This window comes from Diorhabda sublineata, chromosome 3 (assembly GCF_026230105.1).
Source record: "Diorhabda sublineata isolate icDioSubl1.1 chromosome 3, icDioSubl1.1, whole genome shotgun sequence".
NCBI classification, from domain to species: domain Eukaryota; kingdom Metazoa; phylum Arthropoda; class Insecta; order Coleoptera; family Chrysomelidae; genus Diorhabda; species Diorhabda sublineata.
This window is the reverse complement of record NC_079476.1, coordinates 35,821,391-35,847,252: the sequence shown is the minus strand read 5'-3', so window position 1 is coordinate 35,847,252 and position 25,862 is coordinate 35,821,391. Positions and strand designations below refer to the sequence as shown.

General features: G+C 31.6%; 2 protein-coding genes across 2 annotated transcripts in view; one reads left to right on the top strand and one right to left on the bottom strand.

Annotated features, from left to right (window-relative positions):
* LOC130441814 (synaptotagmin-12) overlaps nt 1–22,168 on the top strand; it is a 40,083-nt gene extending 17,915 nt beyond the window's left edge. The window contains exons 4-10 of the mRNA XM_056775613.1: nt 1,346–1,587; nt 1,880–2,084; nt 2,171–2,365; nt 2,432–2,579; nt 9,015–9,146; nt 12,361–12,480; nt 12,606–22,168. Coding sequence (XP_056631591.1) covers nt 1,346–1,587; nt 1,880–2,084; nt 2,171–2,365; nt 2,432–2,579; nt 9,015–9,146; nt 12,361–12,480; nt 12,606–12,818 — 1,255 coding nt within the window. The 3' untranslated portion in view covers nt 12,819–22,168. The remainder of the gene's footprint in view (nt 1–1,345; nt 1,588–1,879; nt 2,085–2,170; nt 2,366–2,431; nt 2,580–9,014; nt 9,147–12,360; nt 12,481–12,605) is intronic.
* Nucleotides 22,169–22,302: 134 nt separating this feature from the next.
* LOC130441815 (RING-box protein 1A) lies at nt 22,303–25,465 on the bottom strand. Its single transcript, XM_056775614.1, has 6 exons — nt 25,392–25,465; nt 25,234–25,328; nt 25,064–25,091; nt 24,835–24,956; nt 22,901–22,986; nt 22,303–22,463 (listed from the first exon to the last, which is right to left on the bottom strand). The coding sequence occupies exons 2-6, from the start codon at nt 25,324–25,326 to the stop codon at nt 22,451–22,453; spliced, it is 342 nt and encodes a 113-aa protein (XP_056631592.1). The 5' UTR covers nt 25,327–25,328; nt 25,392–25,465; the 3' UTR covers nt 22,303–22,450.
* Between the last annotated feature and the right edge of the window lie 397 nt (nt 25,466–25,862).

The following is a 25,862-nucleotide window of genomic DNA, read 5'->3' as shown; positions in this document are numbered from 1 at the left end:
CCTGATATGAATAATTTATAAACTTTGAAGCTCCAATTTATAAAATTAATGATTCGCAACCGCTTACATTCGAGGACAATCTGTATATAGTTCACTGAAATGTAAAATCAGCTTTTGTTTGATTTTTTTCTCGAAAGAGTGGATTTTCATAATACTGTCATATTGCCTGGGGCGTACAAAGCAAAATACTTTTCCTCCATTGAATTGTAGTTCATTTCGGCTCTTATACATACTCATACATTTCTGGCTTTTTCCCATTTTTCTATTCCTTTGTATAAAAGTAGTTTGGCATTGTTGTGAAGTAATTGCGAAATATAAAGAAAATGTAGGCTAAAAAGGAATATGTATATCAAGAGCACAATCTTGATAGTTTCCTATTGATACAATATACAAAGTTATACCCGTGTTTGAGCGACTATGAGATCATATTTGAGCCATAATTGTTGTTGTTGCCATAATTTGAAAATTGACTGATATTGAGGAAATATGAAAAAGGGAAGTTATGTTGATCACATCATATCAAAATATTTTACGATAAGCTTTAGTAAATAAATATCTTCAGTATATTTTTCTAAATTGTGTGTTTTTTCAAACAAGTGGATGAAATCTTGTATACTTGTAAAATTTTCATATTTGTACTCATCTCTCGCAATAGTAATTAAGGTATATTTGCAACTTATTATTCAACCAAATTTCCAGTAATGATATAAATAAAATCAAATTGTTAGAGTTTAAATTGTAGCTTACATTAATTTGGCAACGTGTCACAAACATTTTGCTAACATTTGAATCTTTATAGTTAAATTGCTGCTTTTGCTATAAACCTAAAAACAGTATTTACTGTCACTGGCAATCTCAATTTCTTGAGGGACGTTGCCAGTGAAAAAGATCAGTTAACCCGAAATATAATTAGAGCCCTCTCTTATTAATCAAACTAAATGAGAACACCCCACTTCATTCGTCCTTCGAAATCGTCCAATATGTTGGGACAATTGCCAGAGAAAATCTTCCTCCCACTATCCAACTGTTTGTGCATTTTCATACTTTCTCGTTTTTGGAAATCTATCAAATTGTACTCATCGTTAAACCTGATAAATACTCAACAAAACTTGAATCGTACCACCCTTTAACACTCCTCTATGGGAAAAGGTTTTGAAAGTTGGCTCGAGAGAAGAGCACTACTTTTTTTTCTAATTTCCAATTTAGATTCAGGACAAACACTTACTAACGTAATAAATCGAAATCACCAATCTACCAAATAGAATCTGCCAAAAAACTGATTAAGAAACTGTTCTAGAATCTGTCTTTAGTAACAAATTTATCAAAATTGATTTTAATTTTCCAGTGTTGAAGATAGCAACTTCATCGAAAAAACATCAATCTGTCCCATACCACGCCCAATTTCTTCAGTTAACATGGCTACTTTGCTTTCTCAATCCTCATTTCCAGTATGTATAACCCCTCCTCCAAGCCCATCAATGTTCCAGTTTCCTCAGACAAGTCCTTCTGTGACTCAGTGTTCCGCAACAGAAACCAATAGCCCCCAACAATATTCAGCAAGTTCTAATCCACCTCTGAAGCTCTCAGGTTTGTATACAATTACTTATTTTCATAATTTTTCGTTTCAATTACTAAAAAAATTCTATTTTTCATTATACATAATCATTTTTTCAATAGTCTCAGAAACTTGTAGACCTTGATGCTGTCGGGGAATTATATAGATGACGATTTCTATGAGCAGGATCTCATTTTGATTTTAAACCATCTTTATCAAAGTATCGATTATAGGTCCTTGTTTTTTCTTAAGTTTTTATTCGCATTCAACATTTAATTTCATCTTATTTTACTTTTTCAAATAACAAAATTTTATATGCTATAGGAGTTTATGTACAACAAGGACAACCGACTGCATCGCTTGAATCTCCTCCTGTTCCACCACAGAGCGAAGAGATTGAAGTGGTACCCAGTGCCCTAAAGAGGGCTATATCGTGTGATAGTGTATGTTCAGATACATCAGTAGGACTAGGAGATCTAGAAATGTTAAATATTACTGGTTATTTGTGTATAGGCCTAGAATATGACAGGTAATTTATTTTTCAAATTTGAAAATTGTAATCTTTATAAACGCACTGTTTTATTTTGTGATTAATAAATTAACTTTATATTCCAGCGAGTGTTGGGATTTGGTTGTTAACGTACTGGAAGCTAAAGAATTGCGAGGGATAGTAAGAAAAGACGATAATTTAGACACTTACGTGAGAGTGTCACTTCTCCCCGATAAAGAAGCTACCATACAGACCAAAGTTTATAGAAGCTCGGGAAGCCCTAGTTATAAAGAGAGATTTCTTTTTTCCATGAATCCCAGGTATTACGTTATATAATTACAACTTAAGCTCAAATATTTTTCAATGTATGATCATTTTTGTTTAAGGGAACAATCACAAAGAGTACTTTGTTTTCACGTGTATTCAACTGATTTTTTGTCACATACTTTAATAGGAGACGGTGAAATACGACTTTCTGATGTTAGTCTGCGACAACCTGTTACGACATGGGTGACATTAACTGATACTGGACAAGTAAGTAATGTTAATATTATATAGTTTTTGATTGATTCATATTTTCATTCCTTCAAATAATTGCGCTAAAGTCAGAGAAGGTATATCTTTGATATAACTAAAACTTCTATAGAGGAAAAACTTATGCTATGCTTAAATGAGAAGAAAAGACAGGAAGAATAGTTATTTGAACTTTTATTTTTCATAGAAAAAATTTTTGCCTGGATAACACTATTTTTGCTTTTCCTTATGAGTTTCGTGAATAGTGCTACCCACTGCCAAGTTTATAAAGTTTAGGTGGACAAGATTTCAATGATTATTTATAATCTTTTACTTTTTTAAGAATTTTGGCGTCTTTTGGATCTTGAGATCTATCGACAGTGCACGTACACCACCAAACTTAATGCTTCCTTTAAAATAAAACAAATCAAAATTACAAAAACTACAAATCGCAAGACGATGAATATATATGATGTAAGAAATCCATCCATACGCTTTAATATTAGATTTGATTGGTCAATTCCCAGCACCCTGTCACTACGGCAATGTAGAACGACGTACGATGTTTATACTGGTCTGTGTGCACATGAAATCAGTGCACTTGTAGCTCGCGAATATATAAAATGACGGGCATTAGCGTGTTATACTTGAAGATAATTTATTTTTTCCTTCCTTTATAATAAATCATGAAAATTGAAACAGTTTTAATTACGACTTTAACTAAATACAAAATTCGTTTATATGAACGTACTTGCAAAACAAAAGCATATCAAAAACACTTCCTGATTTGTTGATGTGGTGGGAGTAATAAGCATCAAAATGGACAAAATCTAGCGTTGGATTTATTAGGAAACATTCATTAGTTAAATCAGTATTTTATCCATTAAGCAAACAAGACATTCGACAATAGTTCAATAGGGCATATTGATTAAAGTAATTAAAAACATAACGACCAAGTAAAGAATTATGATTTTGTTTCATCTAAAATTATAGTCTATAAAATGTGTTGATAATCGTTATGATTTTAGGTCTCTAATGATTCGTTTTAAAGTCAAAATAAAAGTATTTTGTTAGAGAATGAAATTGGTCGAAACGTCAAAATTTTTACCTTTTTCAAGAACCAATTTTCAATCGGAAGTGACATAAAATCAAAACGATTTATCACCAAAAAATTATAAAAAGATCGTAGAAGATACGGATGTACCCTTGTATATTTTGAGGACTCGTTATTTTTCTACCAATCAATATTTTGCACCGAGGAATCATTTGCAGCAAGCTACCGTTTTAAAGATGCGTCAAAAAATGTTTGTATGCTTTTCGTATGTTAAGCACAAAAATTGCCGCCTTGAAATAAAATTTTCAAATTCAGATTAAAATTTGGATAATATACATTCCAAACATTCATACTGGTTTACCCTAGCCACCAAGATAGCCCGATCTGTGTACATTTGATCATGTCTAAGATATGCGTTGTCGTGGGCTGTTGAATTTACAACGTCCTCTACATAGTTTGAAATATTTTTTCATAAAGTTGAGGTAGCCTGGAATGAAATACTACATCATAACTGACTGAAAGCGCTGAATTAATGTTTAAAGAATCGCGGAGTCAGAAACAGCTTTCTGAATATATAGGGTGTTCCGGAACTTGATGCAAAAAATTCGGCAATGCGTAGATGACGTGAAAGTAATTCTGTGACATAAAAAAATTTTTCTACTAAATCATATATTCGAACAATATGAATTTCCAATGGATGATTACATATGCCCATGTAGAGGGTTTGACGGAATAAATAATTCCACATTACTATCTGAAATCCAGGAGCGACTCATACCCAATGGTTAACAGTCTGTAACTTTTCCAGGGACAACCTGTACATTCTAAAGATAGCTAAAATTGAATTTTCAATTGATTTTTTAACAAAAAGGTGCTCTTTGCTTAACTCGATAAAATTTATGGTTTAGAAGATATTTAGATTTTTAGATAGGATACCGTTCGCCATAAAGAAACATTCTGAAGGAAATTATCATAAGTTGTAATTATTTATTGAAAAAAATCACAGAAAGTATTGAAACATAAACAATTCAAATTAAACTACATACTGTAGAACATCGTGTTACTTACATAAGGAAAAAATTTAAATGGTAAGTCTACAAATATTAAATAAAAACAAAAAAAAAACTGTTGGAAGGAGCCACCTTGCATTTATACACCTTCGGAGTTTACGGAGGATATATACTTAAATATAAGTTCTGATTTCGACTATTATTTTTTTTATATCATAGCATTATTTTCACGTCATCTACTCACTCCTAAATTTTTTACATCGAGTCCCAGATCACCCTGTATATGTCGTTCACCTTTTTCGTAAATCCGTATATTTATCTTTGCTATGAGTACAAGGGCCTTAATAAAGAGAAAGATAACGCAGAACTAAGATATTCATTCAATGTAGTTACCAAGTAAAACATCAGTTCATATAATATTATATAAATAATGCGATTGCGCCTTACTCTATATATTCCAATCTCGAAGCTTCTCTTCCCTTTAATACCTCAATAATTTCACAAAGGAGTGATTTGGGTCCATTTTGTTGAAGTGTACGTCAAGTTTTCCATTAAATAGTAATTCAATTAATGTATAGTTCAAACTGTCCTTGTTTCTTGTTGAAGCACCTCGCAAAATTAATTTGGAACAAGAGGAAAATAAAAGAACATCAATCGTTTCTTACAACCTGTGATAGAGTAGGAGAGAACTTCCAAAATATATTTTAAACATAACGAAAAATTTTGTACTAAATACACGTAATCGAAAAAATCGTGCAAAATCTTTACATGACTAGTTTCATCAGGATTTCTTTTCGTTAATAAGCGCAAGATCAGGAAATTTTCAAAATTGAAAAGGTAACGATAGTCGATATTAACATTCCAAGGTCATGTTATTCATTCAATACATTCTTACATTGAGAGAGAACAAGAATTTAATAAGGAGTCAAAAGTAATATCGCAACTTCCCGTTCAGTCGCTGCCAATGCTGGCGCCGCCTCCGGGCTATTCACGTGGGAGGCGGCATTATTGATGTAACCATGTGCCTACCGTTGCGTTTGGATGCTCACAATACAAGCGAAAACGATGGAATCTCATATCGAATGTTATACGGGGTACTTCGAATAATATTAACAAGTATGAGAATGATATTGAATTTATTTTATTTGAAGATCTGTGTTGTAATTGAAAAAATTACTCAGCCATGGAATTTAATATTCTGAAATTATTTCTATTGTAAATTAAATCAATTTGAGGTATGGAGCAGGGACTGGAGGTAGCTTACTTCAACTGAAAATGCGGATGTCATATATTTAAATTAACTTGGATGTCTTCATGTTGCCGGCAAAGTTTGAAATCCAGTATTCTATAGAATGTATTGTATACAATGCCTTAAATTAGCTGGCAAGTTATGAAACGGTTTATATGTCAAACATTTCCTAGGCATTGTATAGAATGCCAAATGAGAAACCGGCAAAGTGTAAAATATACTTCCGATTCGTTTCGGAAAAACGCATAAACCGAGCTATCTTATCAGCAAATTGTCGTAGAGATATGCACCAGCTACCATTATTCATGAATTTAAGTCTTCCTTATAGTTACGCCTTAAAAAACTGCTTAAGGGGTCGTCTTCACATTAAAATTTACATTATCTTAAAATTTTTCAATACTAACACCCAATTTTTATCCTATAGATCGATTTTTCAGACAATTTTAGTCCTAAAAACTAAATTTAAAGTTATTGAGGCAGTAAGTTTAGGAATTGTTTTCATCCAAACTTTTGAGCTTGTGATTTTAATTTAATTTGAGTGTTACTACTGAACCGATTGTATAGAAATTTTGTAAGCCTCTATTTGAAATAATACTAAATCGATTTGTATTAAATTTTTTGTAGGCTACAATAATTTTTTTTTTAAATGAATAACATAATTTCTATATTTTGCATACAATTTAGTAAGAATTTAAATTGTGACTTGAAAATATTTCAACACAAATCAATTTAGAATAGTTTCAAACATAAAATTTCAGGTCAATCGGTCGAATAGCTTTTGAGTAACATTCAAAAACCACCTCTATCAGGTGAGACAATTTGCAATTTTCAAATTAAATTAACATCACAAGTTCAAAAGTTTGTATGAAAACAATTCTTTAACTTACTGACCGAATAACTTTAAATTTCGTTTCTAGGGCTAAAATTGTCTGAAAAATCGATCTATAGGATAAAAATTGCGTGTTAGTATTGGAAAATTTTGAGATAATGTAAATTTTAATGTGAAGACGACCCCTTAAGCAGTTTTTTAATGCGTAACTGTAAAAAAGACTTAAATCCATGAAGAATGGTACCTGGTACATCTGTACAACAATTTGCGGGTCATGCGTTTTCCCCCCAACTGTACATTATTAACTTAATAAACTCTCAGAACGTTTTTTTTTTCATACTATTCATTCTATAAAATGTCTAGGTATTATATACAATGCCTAGAGAGTATGTAATTGTGTAATATTTCATTTTCTTCTTCTTTGGGTGCCCTCTTCTAACTAAGGTTAGCGATAACCCCAGCAAAATAATTTCTGTGTCTGGTCCATCTTATCAGCATCTGATAGTCTAAACCGCTCCACTCGCGAATGTTCTCCAGTCATGAACAGTGTTGCCACAATGCTGAATGTAAAAATTGAACTAGAAAATGTACTAGATTGTACCAACTTCAAACAAATGTAATAAAATTATAGAAAGATGTATAAACATAAGTTTAAATTAAATTTTTTTTTCCAAAAATGTTATAGACTGTGTCAATTATTGTTTTAAGGATGAAAAATTTATATAAAGTTTACCGATAAAATTAGCAATGCAGTACAAAAATCTCACGATCTAAATATAAATCAATTTCGGCAGGGAAAATGTAGTAGAAAAAAGGAAAAATGTACTAGCGTATAAAATACACTAAAATGTACTAAAATTGTACAATTGTACTAGTTCTGGCAACACTGGTCATGAAGCCTGTCTTCTGCCAGGACCACGTTTTCCTTTGATTTTCCCTTCCATCAGAAGTTGCAAAAGTCTGTACTTGTAATTTCTATATATGTGTCTCAGATACGAGGTTTTTCGAGTTTTTATTAATTTTAGAACTTCCCTATCGGTGCCTATTCTTTGTATTACTACTTCCTTATTGATATGAGCGGTCCCATCCTCCGAAAGATCCATATTTCGAAACTCTTTAAGCGCCTTAGTGAGTTCACCTTAGAGGTCCAAGCCTCCGTTCCATATAGCAAGGTATACATAGCATTTCACCATCCGGTACCGGATTTTAAGGTCGAGTGCTCGGAATGTAAACAATTTTTGTCATTTTTAGAAAGACATTTCTTGCTTACTCGATGCGTGATCGTATTTCTATATCCGGGTCTATATCTTTTGTTATCCAACACTCCAGATATTTAAATTTCTCGACATTTTAGACGATGCCACCATTTAAGTTGACAGACATGGGAGGATAGTTGGATGTTTTGGGGAAAATCATGGTTTTGGTCTTTTTGATGTTGATGTTAAGGCCATAATCTTCTCCTATAATTTTAATGCGATCTAAGAGTGCTTAGAGATCCTGTCCACTGTCTGTAATTAACACCGTGTCATCAAGGTACCTTATATTATTAAGAATTATTCCATTCCTTCTCTGACAAAGACATTAAAATGGGTTAGGAAAGACAGAACCAGTTATAAATTAGTTAATAGTGCCTTTAAGATATGCTGGAATGATGTTAAAGCTGCTACAGTTAAAAGTTCTTTGAGACGAATTCTAAATGGATTACTCTTCCGTGTCATATAAGAAAAATAATTTTGCATAGACTCAGGAAATGTGATTAACCGATAACATTGGGAAATAGCATCTCTCTTAATGTAAAAACCGAAACAAGTAAGAGACGGAGAACGAAACTTATACAAGTGTGTATGAAATTACTAAAAATCAACCTCCAACGCTAGACTTTATGTATGCTTCCTCGAAGGACTAAAAAAAAATATCGAAACTGATCTAACAAGATGAGCGTTTATAATACCCAGTCCGTCGATAGTTTTGACATAAAGATTCTCAAGATTACTTTCACAAAAATGTAACAAGCATCAAGTTAACTGAGTAGGACTAAACGTTTTTGATATATCATCACCTATATCTTCTAAAAAATAATTTTTTAATAATTTATCTTAATCCAAAACGTTCATTCACAACTATTGGAATTAAATAGATTAATATACAATTTTTTCGTTCAGATTTTATTTTAATATATTTCGAAAATTTCGAAAATATTGTCTTGGCTATAATCTATATATAGTCTTTTTCACATACCAAACCAATCTTCTGAAAATAATATCTAAATCATTATAGATTTTTTATATCTTGAAATGACATGGATTTTTTACAGAAAGGAACGGAAATTGGTGAATTGATGTTTTCTTTAAGTTATCTTCCGACAGCTGAAAGATTAACTGTTGTCGTGGTAAAAGCACGTAACTTAAAATTCTCCACTGAAATTCCTGGGGAAGCTTTTGTTAAGGTAAGTTCTCTCACATATTCTACATGTATCGACATTGTTGGAATTTATATTTGAATAATAAATGACAAAAGTATATTGATCTGTCGTGAGAATTTATTTTTATTTAGTTACTAAAATATACAGGGTATGATAAGGATAAATCAGGATTGCAACATGTTTTTTTTTGTTTCTAAATTCAGAGACTTCCGCAAGTCTTGACTTGAGTCAATGAATATCAAAGAGTCTGTATACGAGGTATATCGCCAAAGTAAACTTCATTTTGGTTATTCATACAAAAACGAGGACAGATACAAATCAAATATTTATTATACAAAAATCTATGAATGTTTAACTAGTTTTCTACGTAGCAGAAATTTTGTAGGTACCTACGTGGTAACATGTTCTTTCAACTCGTTATCATCCTTCAAGTGTTGACAACCAAGGAAAGATTTTAGGTGTAAGAAGAGATGAAAGTCGCCTAAAGGATAATCAACTCATATTTTAGGTTATCGCACAGTTTGTACAAAAAAAGTAGAAGACCAGTAAATCGGTCAAAAACCACTCAAATTCATTTCTGTTGTATTGTTGTACGAGGGTTGCTAATTTAGTTGTGAGATATGGCAACACTGATGTGTGTATGTCAAATCTGACATTACCATCATAAAGTTTGACATTTTTAATGGTGAACGTACTCAGAACGTGTTGTCATACGAGTGCTATTTAAGTTGTCTACTGATACTCGATAAAATTCATCTTGGTCAAAAAATGGAAATACATCGCGAACATTTTCGTGCGATAACTTAATAGTAAATATAAGGAGTATTAATGAAGAAGAGGGAGAAAAATATATAAGAAAATGGGCATATTCCATTTCTAAATGGTGTGTATATTAACTGCCAAGTATTTTGCCTAATTGGATTGATATTTATGGAATAGACTCCCGACATCAAAAGGATTGAAAAAAGATATTTCAACTGGTGACTAGCCATAAATTAAGTGGTTTTCCTTGTGAAAACCTCACATGGAGTTCGCTTACCAATATTTTGCTGCATATTTGTCCTCATTGTGTGGTCTCCATTTTGTCTTGTCTCAATAATTAAACTTTTGACGCAATTTTTTCGTCTTTTAGTCTCAAAATCGTTTTTATCATTTTGGTCGGGACCCGGTATTGACTTTGTAAATGTTAATTTCTGCATTCATATATAATTTTTAATTTTAACTGAATGCGAGAAAAGTTGATCAAATTCAACCGTAGTGGATTTAATATTAATTAACACCAGCTATATTTTCCATTTATTAACGGTAATAACTACTAACTTCACTTTTCCAACAAGATCTTTATTAAAATTAGAACTGATATACTAAATTTCAAGCTTTATCAATTAATTACAATTACATCCTGAAATTTAATATAAATTGTCTAAATTAGGTCTGAAATAAATGTACACCTATTAATTTTGTGTCAACAGCAGCTTTATTCAGTTTAATTTTATAGATATTTGAACAAATTGGCACAGAATAAGAAGAAAAATAAACGTTTACAAGTTTCAAAGATTACATAATAGACGCAATTTTATATTACTATTCTCAGTAATAGATAAAACATTTTCATCCTTTCTGTTGCTTTATATTGCCGAAAGCAAATTAACTTTCCTGTCATGGAATTGAATTTTCACAAGAAATATCACCAATATTGTTTTGGTTCACAGTTTCCATTCATCTTAACGGCTCTCTTTGTATTTTGGAATACAATGTATTCATAAAGTAACTAGCTTAGTATACTGGATGTACCGTTAGTCTAAAATAACCAAAAAGGTCTTTCTCTGTACTGAATACAAAGATACATCGCATCTACAGTAGACAACATAAACTTTTAACTTTAGTAAGTTCGTGGTAATTGATGAATACAACAGGTTCAATAGGTATATTTTCTTATTTTTGCCGGCTGGATGTCCTCTTTCTTTCATTAGAATCGATAACATGACAAATAGTAGTAGTATAAAGATTTTTCAGCTAGTACATGCACAATTATTTGTCCAGCAACTGTAATCGTCATGTGGATTGATCATTAAATAATTAAGAGAACCAATGGTGTCTGTTTCGCTAATCATTATTCATCTTTAACACTGAACGTTTTCTAGCTATTTGATTGCATCCTTTGATATATTCATCACTCCACTTCAACAACTTTTTGTGATTTTTCTGAGGCTTTCGATTGTGTCAACCATAATATTATAATTAACAAATTGCAGTATACTACGGTTTCAGGGAAACAACTCTCCCGTGGTTTGAGTCACATCTTACCAACAAAAGTCATCTGGTAAGGGTTGATACTATGATGTGGAATGTGGAGTGCCCCAAGGCTCTGTACTAAGCCCTATTTTGTTTCTTCTGGTTATAAATGACATCGCCTATCTAAACATCAGTGGTAAAATATGCCTTTCTGCAGCCCTTCATAGGATCATATCTAGTGACCTAATCACCCTTAAATGATGTTGCGATTCTAGCTTCTGTGTCTAAAGCTAAAGTTTTATCATATAAAAATACATTTTATCAAATACCGCCACCATTGACGTCGTGGAATCTGTTTCTAAAGAACTGAACTTATCCACCTCCTTAACAGTTTATTATGCCCTTATGAGCTGTTAGATATTTACTCGGTTTAAACAGATTAAAAATTCTGACTCTTCCTTCCTTATTCATCTTTGAATCCGTTTTTTTGAAGCACGCTTCTCCAATTCTAGAAATATCGTTTCAAGGCTATCCACTAAGGAACGTGGAGCACGACCTTTACCTACCTACTCCAGGTTCAGAATTAGTTAATGGCTTAATATTTTACAATGCAAAAAAATGCACAATCACTTGCCAATTGAAATCAAATCAACATCATCTTTTCCTGCATTTTGCAATAATACGAAGGCATATTCACTGGAAAGTGCCTTATACTCTGTAAACGACTTCTATTATAATAATAATATTATTCAATTCCTGGCATACTGTTTACTGGTTTAATTTTGCTATGGACTTATATACTAATTATTACCTATTACTATTACCTATAATTTTGTTAGTATTCATTGTAGTTTTCTTCTGTATATTGAAACTTTATTTTATTTATTTTTATGTTTGTTTTTTAGTTTTTACGAGCTTTTGTCTACATTAACAGCTAACAATTTTTTGACATTGACAACTGACGTATTCAAAGAAAATCAATTTCAAATAAATTATATTACAGGTATACTTGATGCAGCATAATCGAAAAATAAACAAGAAAAAGACTTCAATCAAAAAAGGAGAGAAATGTCCAATATTTAATGAATCTATGATGTTCAGTGTGCCTGCGCATACTTTGTCGGTAAGTCAAACTCTTCTAGCTTAGTTAGTCCAAATAATGTGTACCATCAAGTAGATAGTTTGTCAATCTGGCGTTAAAATATTGTTGTACTACATTGTAAATTATTGTAATTTGATATTTTCCAGACAATCCAATTAAGGCTTACTGTAGTTGAAAATACAACAGATGAAACAAACCGTGCAAAATCGATAGGACATGTTATCGTCGGTGCCCAAGCAAACGGTAGATCTTTGGGTCATTGGAATCAAATGTTGACAGCGCTCAGGAAACCTGTGGCCATGTGGCATTGCCTCAGAAAACAGTCTGAAGAACCAACAAAGTTCAATGCACAAGATTAATACGTAAATAAACTCACTAATTGTTTTGCGTTTTGAGGAAAACGATAAAAAAAATTTTGATGGTCACATCAACTTTATCGTTAGACCACTTTACTAAAGACAAATCAGTATTTTTTCAAAACAATTGAAACATTGAAAACGGTCCAGAAGAAATTATTGTATTTGAAAATGTAATTTTTTCATCGACAAGTCTTGTGACTTTTTCCATATTTTTTAAACTCTTCTCCTTTGAACTTTATAGGCTGTACCCAACGTTTAATTAAGTTTTTAATTCCTTCTAATATTTGTTTCAGCTATATTCCTTATTCCCGAAACCATTTATTTGGTTTTAGGAACAAGAAATAGTCAGTAAGGATTAAATCGCCGAAATAGGGCTGAGTGAGCAATTCGTAGTGTATGAGATTTGAGCTTTACAAAATAATTTATTTTTCGGCCAAATCCTTTTTTCATACCTCATGGAACTAGCCCAATAAATTGGATTAATACCTTTAGAAAGTAGTTAATTTGGATGATATCGCGTATATCCCAAAAAACGGTTGCCATGATTTTAGTGACTTCTTCGGCATCGATGCACCCAGAGACACCTACTGCTTTGACTACTATATGGCCTCATGTGTATTGCGGTTAAGCCACCAAACATTTCTCCTAAATTGTCACACGACAGCGTTAGATATCGATTTTGAAAAAACAGGGCACTCATTATCAGCATCTCATCAAATGATAAGTTAAAAGCTCTGAGTCACGTACGACACTTATAGCTTACGGAATCTCTCGCTCATTCAATTTATCGAGAATTTTTTGTTTCCAGAGCTTTAGGAATCTTCCGCGTTTGTACACCCAAAATAAAATTCAGTAAACCACTCTTTCATCAACTAAATTGAAGCAAACTTGCCGTGTAAACTATTTTTTAGTGATTGTAAACTGTTTCCAAGCTCAAACTGACACATATTGTTCAGATTTTAACTAAAGTGAAATGACTCTATTTTATGGATAGAAGCTGAATTGTTCTTTTAGTTAAATTCAAAATTCGTACAATTTTTTTGGATCCAGTCTAGTCATCAATAAGTCGACAAAACCACATATTAAGTCGTTTGGTATATTTGTGGTCTTACGATAATTGTTCAGTATCAATTTACTCTCGTATTAGAAAGTAATATTGAATCGTCTATCAATAATGCGTTCATCAATCTAAAATGTTCAGATATAGAGAAGTTTTGCTTCAAATTTCAGTTTGGATGTTTCTCAAACTATCAGCACATGCGTAATTTTAGGAGAATCTAATACCTGATCCACAGATTCACTTCTTATTGCTAGTTCCTATATTTCCATCAAAAAAAGGAAGACAGAATTTGAAATTTGAGAATTTTTGTCGCCTCCTTTGAGAACACTGAAAATCTCACTTAATCGCGTTGTCATGTTAGCACGAATATACAACACTGGTAAGCCGTCTTCTTCTTTATATGCAAGTATTCATTGTTATTATTAACTTTCGGACGTTTTTTTAAATGTTTTTTGTCTTACAAAAATTATATTGAAATTCTTTGCGTAAAACAAAATAATTCTTAGTCTTTTCCATGTCAGACTTTGGTGAAAAGCCATTGTCTTGTTTATTCTTTTTTGGAAAGCTAGCGACATAAAGTAAAACTGCGAATCAGGCATAAGTTGATTTGAAAACGATTACATACATACATTTTGCGTATGATTTATATGACTAAGTTCATTGAAATCTTATACCATAATTAATTTAGCATTTTATTATTAAAAATCTTTTTCAGTGGAAGTTGTTTAGTGTCCTGTTCTCTTTCTAACCACACTGAAATTATCCTAGTTAAATGCTATTTTTACATAAAAATGTACCGAAGCCGCAGAAGTGTTATATTTGCCAATTTGATCGGATACTGTAGTGTCAAAATCAATGTTTTTACATTGAGTGATTATTTTTATAATACTAACATTATTACAAAATTTTTAAATGAAAATGTTATAAAATTACGTTGTGTGAACAGTTTAAAATGGAATTTACAGAAGACCCTAGGCTATGGAGGATAGAGCTAAGGAGAACTCTATGTGTGTGAAAAGTCTCCGTACTATTGCAAAATAATATAAAATAATAATAATAAATAATAAAATACCTACTCCTACAGATTTATATAGCTTTCATAGGATTTCTACCATCTTACTAGTTGATGATGTTAGATATATTAATGCTTTTAAATGACACGGGAGCTGCAAGAGTCCATTGGTAGCAGAAGGCTACGAGGATGATTCTATGACAAACAAAATAAATACGGAAAATAGAATAATCCAATCAATAGAGAAAAATCCAAGAAATCTTATTAATTACAAATTAAATTAACAGTTAACACCACCATTAATAAATATTTTATCACTGATGGTATTTGTATAATCGTGGAGAAAGTACATAAGTCTTTTACTTATACCCTATAATGGGTATCATTCACTCGTCCTACGCATCCTATCGTAATTTCAGCCTAGTGAATAATAGCCATCATTATACGCTATACTATTTTTCGCTTTCAGGGGGACAGATTTGAGTGTCCCATAAGAGAAAGTGTTCTTTACCTCTACCCTTCATACTCTAGATGCAGATGATCTACGGAAGGATCTCTTGGATATGCTAACAAATGAGAGAATTTTGAGCGTCATCTTAAATTAATGCAGCGTCAAAACTAAAGATCGTTTAACTTTTTATAAAATAGCAGAAGCAGTATTCTGATGAAAAAAAATTGAAAATGCCACGTCGGATTTAGGTACAATTGTACATGGACGTACAGGTAATGGGCGCGGTTTATTACCAAGGCCATAATATCTGGCTGAGGCTGGGCTCCCTCCACAGGCGCCTAATGGATAGATGAAACGGAAAGGATACATTTCATGGTTGTTTATTACTATTACATTGTTTGATAAGTATAAAATCTAAAATATAACAAAGTGCTGGTCAGTTGATCAAGTATTTAATAAGTTCATCTTTGATGTTTACAGATCTCTCGTGATTTACTAGATGCTTGTTTCCAATTTAAACGGTACACACTGTATAACTAGCGGTACAGTATATTAATAAATTTCAAATATGTATAGGTTTTATTTTATCGATGTACCTACGACTGAACTAATTTTTCTCATTCTGCATATTAAGATGGCCTATTAATTATAGTCCACAAAGAATGGTGGACAAATAAGTTGTGTATTTAAAGAAAAATTGTTTGTTGTACGATGTAGTTGATTTTTTTTGTAAAAAAAATGATAATTGGAAGTGGATTTATTTCTAAACTTATCTTGTACGCTTAATTTTTGTTGTGAAGTCAGATGATTACTAGAAAGTTGAAAATTCAACAAAATGACCCCCAATTTCGACTACAGTGAATATTATAAATTAAATATATTTAAAATATACATTTGAGTTTTAATGAATTTCTGTAATAATAATTTTTCTGTAATATCCAATTTTTTACCCTTCTGAAAAAGTATATTCTTTGTAGTAAAATATTTTTCATCGCCATTTCTTTGATTGTAAAAAAAAGAAATTATCAGTAGTTTCGAAATCCGAAAAAGCTCGTAGCTTCATTAATAGATTTTTTATCTTGACCAAATAAGGTTGTTTGTTCATACCTTATGAAATTCCAGGTTTAAGTAGTTTTTTGCAATAACAATTCATTATTTTTGTATAATTCTTTCAAGTTATATACGAAGTGTGATCAAAAAATACGGTAACAAAAACAAAGTGAATTGGTACTTCAAAGTTTGAAATAATTTCGAATTGTGTTACAGGTTGTAGACTCGAAATCAAACTGTCCAAGTGTTTTTTTAAAAACCAACGTTACGATCTTTTATGTGACATTCATCAAGGCTTTTTAAATTCATTAGACGTCAGTCAAAAGATGAAATACATATATATACATATTCCACACGAACAGATATCAGTCTGATAGATGTATCTTAACTGGATTATCTCTTTGTGCGGAGTATGTATTTCATCTTTTGACTGACGTTTAATGAATTTAAAAAACCTTAAGGAATATCATATAAAAGATCGAAATGTTAGCGTTTTAAAAAACTCTGCACATGACAGTTTTATTTTGAGTCTTGAACCCGGCACAACATTCGAAAATACATACTAGGAAGGGCAATGATATCAACAATGACATTTGAAATAATCCTTGAAAGTGTAATGCTTTTGGTTATGAATTCACTTATCAGAATATAGAATCTATAACTGTCAATATTTCTGGAAGTTTTCTTCGAAATGATCCAGAAACGCGTCCCCTTTAGAATATTTGCCAGAGCTAGTTGTCGAAAGGAATACAAAAATCAATTGTCGATTTTTCAGGTCTCTTTCTTCAAACATAGTTTCGTACGAGTACCAGAATCGTCACTCTTAAGTGACTTTTAAATCCCTCATATTACTAGTACAAAGTCTTTTATTTACTACATCAGCATCATTGACAGATTTCAACATGTTGTGAGCTTCTTTGGCCCACTACTTCAATACTGTAAACATTATCTCGTTACAACAGATATAGAAGAAGACTATATCTGTTGAAACTGCTTTTCTCAACAAATTTATTCCCCTTTCTTTTGATAACACCTCGTAGTTGATATGAGAAATAACTAGTCTTTTTTCTTCCTATATTACATTAAATTCTTCGAGAAAACATTTAGTTTACTTTTACCTTGAATAAAAAATTTTAACCTCATATATTTAAAAAAATCCGGTTACTAAAATATCACGTTTACAATTTTCAAAAATAACTGACTTCTCAACAAAATATAAACTCAAGCAATTACTATTTAATTATTCACATGCTCAGCATTATCAATTGATTTGAAATCAGCAAAAGGTCAGTACCAAACATAAGTTATATTACCAAATTTTTGGCACCGCAGAATGATCTTTCCAGAGGGAATAATCAGACATCTTAGCTTTTGAACTCATCAAATCAGCATAATCATTTGAAACTTAGCAGGTAAATAAATAAAATTCGGAAATATTTAAAAGTAATCTTTATTTACACCAAATATGAACTTTCGTAACCTCACAGATAGTCAACGCTGTTATCTTACCCGGCAATACATCTCACTCTTTTCTCTCCAATATTTTCTTTCTAGCAGTCACTGAAACCAAGCTATACCGTTCCTACTGGTCACTACCGCCACAGGAAGCGCCTGATGAGATTAGTTTCAAAGAAAACTGACGAGGTTCGAAGTTACTTAGTTCTAGAATACCTCGCCAATGCCAATGTGGGTAAGAAACATGAAGGAACGAAGATATGACCTCCTTGAAGCTAACGAAGATACTGGAGTTCATTAAAACCATGGAACTGAAAGGAGAGTTAAAGCATTGCAAGCATACACATGGCATACTTCAGATAAGACACCTCCCTGAAGCTAACGTAGATAGTGGAGTTCATTAGAACCTTGGAACTGGAAGAAAAGTTGAAATAAATATTGAAAGCAAGCATACACATGGGATACTTCAGATAAGAAACCTGTAGGAACAAAAATGTGACCACCTGGAGCCTAATGTAGAAACTGAAGTTCATGAGAACTCTGGTACTTGAAGGAGAGTTGAAGTAGATGTTGAATGCGATAGGAGTACAATAAACCTTCAGATTTCAGTGCGATTTAACCCCTCGGCTAGGAATACCTTGCCAAATGGCATGCTTCACATAAGAAACCTGTAGGAACGAAAATGTGACCTCTTGGAAGTACTAGGGATACTTCAGTTCATTGGAATTGGAAGGAGGGTTGAAGTAGATGTTGAAAGCGATAGAGGGCACAATAAACCTTGAGATTGCAGTGCAATATAACCACTAAGCTACGAAAACCTTGTCATTGCAAGTATATACATGGCACACTTTAGATAAAAAACCTGTAGGAACGAAAATGTGACCTCCTAGAAGGTAATGTAGAAACAGAAGTTCTTTAGAACTCGGGAACTGGAAGGAGAATTGAAATAGATGTTGCAAGAGATAAAAGTACAATAAAGTGTGAGGCTTCAGTGCAATGTATCCCTAAGCTGGGATTACCTTGCCATTGCAAGCATACACATGGGATACTTAGATATGATATGAAACCTGTAGGAACACAGATATGATCTCTTTGGAGCTGACGTAAATACTGGAGTCCATTAAAGCCCTGGAACTGTAAGACGAGGGGAGAAATAGTTCTAAATTTCAAAAAATTAGAAACTAAAGTAAAAGAATATAAAAGACCTGAAATGCATATTGAGTAAGATATTGAATATGAGTACTTCTTATAAAGCTTTCTAATAAATATGTTAGAGTAAAATACAGAATAATAGTTATAAGACTGCATGAATATCAACAATAAACGGTTAAACTTTAAAATGATGAAGAGCAAAAATGAAGTTTGAAGTTATTAATACCAAAAGCTTTATATAAAGTATTATTAATAATGGAGATAGGTAGGTACTTATCTTTTTAGCAATTATTTCTGATATACCCTATATATATTCAAATTTCACTCATATACAGGGTATTTATGAACATATTACATATTTTTATATAATTGCTGAGTAATGTCAATAATGCGCGTTTCGATAAGTATATCTATAACTTTGTAAACATAGTTGATTCATATCAAAGTAGTGATTTCAACTTCACGCTTTTCAATTAAAGAATATTCCAATGAATTTTGTTAAATGTACATAAAAATCTGTTGGGAGTGGATTCCACAATTAATGCAATTCAGCTTCTCATGTATTTTTTTTTTCTTATTATTCATTTCACACGTGCGTAATCTCTGACTATCAGTTCAAAACTATTAACTAGCGCATGTAAGACGACAGTCACTGGTAACATCCGGTAAAAAAATATATGTATACAAGGATAGTCGTTTATTAACGGTCCGTTGTCTGGTGAAAAAAGTGGACGTCTACAAGCGCTTTTACTGTCCAAACAAATATCCATCGCGGCTCCCCATAGATGTCTCGCTATTAAGACCTTTATTTAAGTTTGTTATTTTTGGAGGACAGGCTCGGTTAACCAAGACTTGGATAACCGGGAGTTTACTGCATCTCTATATCGCGTTTGCCTTGGATTTTAAAAAATTTCAATTAGGGGTATTTTTAAAAATTCGAAAAGGTCAGAAGAAAGGGGCAAAAAAATTGATATTTTATGTTGACGCCATTTTATGATTTTTTTGGCTAAGGTCAATTCGATAGCGACATCTTTACAGATTAAGAATTTTTTATTCCAATCAATATGAGGGTTAGAATCAAGTCAACCAGGGTGAACCGTTTTTTTGTAGCCCACACTTTACCGAGCTGTAATTTATTGAAATTCTGATTTCTTTATCTTTTTAAAAAGTCAATATACATCATACAAAAAAATGCGATAGTAAAAATCCCTAAAATTTAGGCTTCTAGATCAGAACACCCCCTTAAATAGGTTGATATGTTATGCCTATATAACATTTAATAATCTGATTATAATAATTAGAAAAACAAAACGGTATTTGAAGAGTTTAAAAATCGATTCTAGTCAGACAAAAATAGAACACCTACATACTCAGAATACATTGGATTATTCTAAATTACCCTGTTCCTGAATCATCCTTCTAACACCCTTAAAAGTGTTGACTTCCAAAATATGTGATAAGTGAAATAATGTTACTGTTGAAACTATTAAAATTCTATTGTATATTTATGGATATGTTTTTCATTCGTTCTTCAACTCGTTAAGTGTACCATCTTTTTGACAATAAAATATTTGTGTATACCTTTTAAATCAGTGTAGATGAAAAATGTTTTTTATTTTTAGATAAATTCTAAGTCATGAAGAAAACTTTGTATTTGATGCAAACGAAAAATATCTTATTCAATTCTCTGGTATTTACTACTTCAATATGTTATTTTCAACAAATTCCTAATACAACAAAAATCGAATCGAATACAAAAAAAAATAAAAAATATAAACAGTGCTTAAAAAAGTGTAACCACGTATTTGGAATTATTCTGACAGGAGGTGGGAAAATAGAGACAATTGGATTATATATAAATATCAGTTTCCAACGTTTTTCGATGTCTTCAGATCTCTAACCGCCATCTGTCTCTATCCTACCATAGATCTTCTATTAGTTCTCTCTCCAGCTTCTTCCTAGTCTTCCTCTTCTCTTACACTGCTGTCTGACATTCTTTGTACATGATCATACCCAATTAGTTGTTTGATTTTGATGTCATTGATAAATGTGTGTCTAACTCCCATTATCTCCCTTATTCTGTCATTTCTTATCCTGTCCTCCCTAGATTTACCCAACGCTTTTCCATTTCTGTCGTCATTTCACTGCCATATGTTATAATACTTTTGAGGATCGCATATATATTAGTTATTTTTTGTCTCTTGATATTATTTTATCCCATAATATTCCATTTCTCATAGTCTTTTGTCCTGTATATTTCTCTCTTTGATTGCTGTGTCATGTATTCCTTGCAGCGTTTTATTTCTATCCCGTCCTCTTAAGTCGATGTCTTCTGCTGTTGTTCCAGTACACATACATTCAATTTTTTTTGTAAATTCATTTCCAGATTCCATTTCCTGTAATCTTCGAGTCATGTAACTTAAATTATCATGATCCTCTGGTATTACTATTAGATCCTGCAAAGCAAAGTATATATAGTATAGTGGTATATACACTGGTGGTATTCTTATCCTTTTGCATTTCCACAGTTTGTTGGTCTGCTTTTATTAACCTGTTTGTGATATTTGTTTATTGGCTAACAGGTACAATGTCATAAACCTTCTTCTCCACATATAATAAATGTATTTCTTGTTCTATTGCGGTTTATTATAATCATTTGTGTAGCACAGTATAGGTGGTCAACGGTGGATCTGCAGGCCCTGAAACCAGCTTCTATGTCCTTTTATGGTTGATTACTAAAAAAATCTTCAATTATGAAAACACCATTAAAAAATTAAAGGTGAAAACAGGAATAAAATGGATACAGTCATTAAAGGAACTGAGATCTATAACTATTGTTGATACACTTTTTTCACATAACCTAACCTCTATCATTATTACCAAAAATGGAGGTCTTTGTTATTTGATTGTGAAAATTATACAAACTCAAATATAGATTTTCTTTAATTCATATCAAAACATTTTTCATATATACTTGATTGATTCCGTAGCTACAACCAATAAATATAATATCATCTCCAAAACATCCATCAACAATCTACCACGTAGTACATATGAATACGTTGAGAACGAAAATATATGTTCTATTACAAATACAATTTGATCTGTACTTTTTTGCTTTATATACGCTGTGATACAATATATAAATAAAGGGCACATCTAATCCCAACTGATTTTTATTTTGTTTAGAACTTTGCAGATATTAAGGGTAATTAATTCCGCAATAGATAGCACCTGCTTTTATACAATGATACGATGAAAATAGTCTGAGATGAAAGACTGACAGGAGCTATTATAAAATCAATTTGAAAACTTAGACCCAATATATTACACCCTGTAATCACAAAAGAAACAACTACCAAAAATTGTTTAATTGAAGAAATCGATGATTATAATAATTATTAATAAATATTTTCTTTTCGCAAATCATTGATTGTTTATAAATTATAATCCTAATGTCCATACCTAAAACAAAGAGAATACATATTCACAATATTTGAAATACAAACATTTAGGTTTTATATTTTAATCCATGAAAAGATTTGAAAATAGTCACTATAATTTTGCAATGATAAATAAAAATTCTGATTATATTAGGATCAAAAACAAACTTCTATTATAACAAACTAACTTAAAATGGGAAACCTAAATCCTAAATGGTAGAATTGTAAATAGTGCAACTAATGCAAAAATATCCAGTTTCTGTGTGTATTGAACACTATGAGGTGTGGCTATAACGAAACTGGTGATATAAAATATTTCGTTATGCTAAGATATATTATATATTTAATAATTATCACCTCTCCCCCTACAGTGCTTCATAATAATTATTGAAAAAGAATTACTAAATATAGACATATATGTTTCAAAATGAGTGTTTTGAATTATAAAAAAAAACTTACTTTTGAAATTCCCATTCTCTATTATCCAAAGGGCATACTTGTCTTGTTTTTAACCATCTAGATATGCAGTGAAAGTGAAAGGCGTGCTGCAAATGAAAGAAAATTGTTTACAAATGTCACATAATGATATCCAATCTACTCAAATTTTCTCTCCCATATGATTTCTGTATCTCTCATGGCGTTATTATCTAGTGTTTAACTTAACATGTCCCTTCAAAGTACCATAATCTTGCATGAATATTTATTCGTTCATACCGAATATTTATTCGGTTCAATAAACAAAGACATAATAACAACAATCAAAATTGGCAGGCTTAAATGGGCAGGACATCAGTGACCTCACAAAAAAGAATTTTAAGGTGATATCAACAGGCAGTAGAGGCAGAGGGAGAACAAGGCTAAGATGGAGATATGGGGACAATAAACTGAATGGTCTTTGCAAGAAATATGGATGGCGTTCTAGGCTACTAAAAGTTGAAGCCCCTCCTGTAGCGCTAAATATGATTGTAGAAACTAAAGATATAACAAAAAAATACAAAAAAAAATGAAAACAATTGTCAAAATCAATGAAACGGTTTATTTTTTCTCACCCTCTAGCATTAATTGCAGCTCTGAAGTGTCTCAATATAGTTTGAATCTCATCTCTGATAAAATTTTGATCAACAGCATTTCATATTCAATAAAGCTTATAAGAGCCTATCAATTATTGTTAGCTGGCCTTGTCCTACTTGGATTTCAATCTTTTCAAGGTATTTTTAATTATTATGTATGATGAGAAAATTTTCTGCAATGCACCTATGAATATTAAGATGACCTCTTCTAATATCATTATATCATGGTTGTGGCATTCAATATTTATGCCTCACACCATCATTGATTCATCACCATATTCAAAACCTTAGTTGTTTGCAAATCTCACATTCTATGTATTGGAACATATCAATCACAGATTAATAAGAATCAGGGAATATAACATTAGACTGTTGACAGTGTTCCCAGTCCAAATGATCTCCAGCGAATAAAAAAAAAGGAGAATATATTCTGTGTTTAACGTACAGCTAATAGGTAGTTAGTACTAAATAAACTGTCATAATTAGAAGTTCTGAAGATTTTTCTTAATTTGAAATTGAAATAAAATATTTGAAAAGTTCTAATTATTTAAATAAAAAATGCACAAAATCATCACTACCGGTATTTGACAAATGCAGATTTTACATAGGTACTTTAGTAAAAATTATATTTCATAGTTTTAGTTAAATTTTGGAGTAAATTTGGATGGTGCTACATGAAACCATTTACATCCGATCTTGTAATTTTTTGCATTAAGATCGATTTTCTTCAGCTCGGCTGCTAGGTTCCTAGCACAGGATATTATATCAATCTTTGTTATTAGAAACTTTCTCTTTGCCTTTCTTGCTCTGGAGGGAATATTGGGGAAGGTTCCATTTTTTCTACTCAAGATATTTTCCCCAAAGGGTGGTTCTTGGTACTTTAAACTGTTTTGTAATAGTTACTATGGGTATACTATCACAATAAATGGAGATGATGATGGTTTTCTTAATTTTGAGGATCAAACTAGAAAGTGTCGGCTAGAGGTACACTGTTTAGCTCTGGTGCTCTTACCTTAATTAGAGCCCCCCATCAGTACAAACACTGTACACATTTCATTTGATTGAAATATCAAGGCTTTATTCTAAATGAATTTCAAGAGAATGTATTAAAATTACAAAAATTAGGAATATCTTCAAATATTGAGGGGAAAGATTTTAATCAATGGCTTTTTGATGGAAAGATATTTGAATAATTCCTTTTATAAATCTCTGGAAGTTGTTATGATTCACAATTCTATTTGTGGAGTACTTGTGAAATAATTCACTTATTTATTCTGTTTTATTTTAGATTGTATACATTAATGTGTGAGACTACTAACTCACATTACATACTCCCCAAGCCACAGTACATTCTTCGCTGGTAGCAGAAGCCTGATTTGCTTGACATTCAATACACAAGTCCATTATGTGATTCCTGCAGATAGCACAATTATCCACCACAATATCTAAAAAAATTGCAAAAAATATTGTTTAATAGTTCAATATAATCAAATAGAAGCTTAAATTGAATTATTGTATTTGTTAAGGTACAAAAATAAATATTTAAACTTACCCCATGCCCATAAGGCTACTGCATTCCACTGAAATTGTAAAAAATTCTGAAGTTAATATTATCATAATAATTATAAGGAAATTAAAACGAAGTGTTATGAATGTTTGTATATAAATTGCATGCATTGAATTAAATTCTGAAGTATCCTTCAAAATGGGTTTCATATTCACCTTTTTCACTTCGAAACGTTTCTTTTCACCTTTGGAACTACTTGATGTAGGCAATTCGACTTCTTCGGCATCAACATCCATAGCAGTGGCCATTTCTGTTTTTGAAAAAAAACTGGTTTACTTGAGATTCCTAAATGCGATATTTTTTTGTGACAAACCTAAACGTCACTTTTTATTTGATGCACAGAGATGAAATTTTCAAATACACAAGTCATAAAAAGGCTATTTTCTGTTTAAGGTTAAGTGAATGACAACTGACAGCAATACTAATCGGCCTATATCTACTAAGCTTACTTATTTTCAGCCACTCGGTATGGTTCTTGAAAATAAGACACCAAAGCCAAATTAGTAAGGGTACATTCTAATGCAATTCGCAAGCGATGTGGAAGCACAGCACACATGTTTGGCATACTAGAAACAATGTTAGCATTTTTAATGCAAATCAAGTTGAAACCTTAGACTAGGAAAAAGAGAGGACACGTAACCTTCAAAGCTTGTCTGCTACAATTTGGCCCCAAGTGAATAGCGCGCTGTGGCGAATTAAGGGAATCGAAAATATTACGAGTTAATTATGTTTTTAGTTTTTCTCTAATAGCTATTTAAATTAAACAAAATAATTCAATTACATC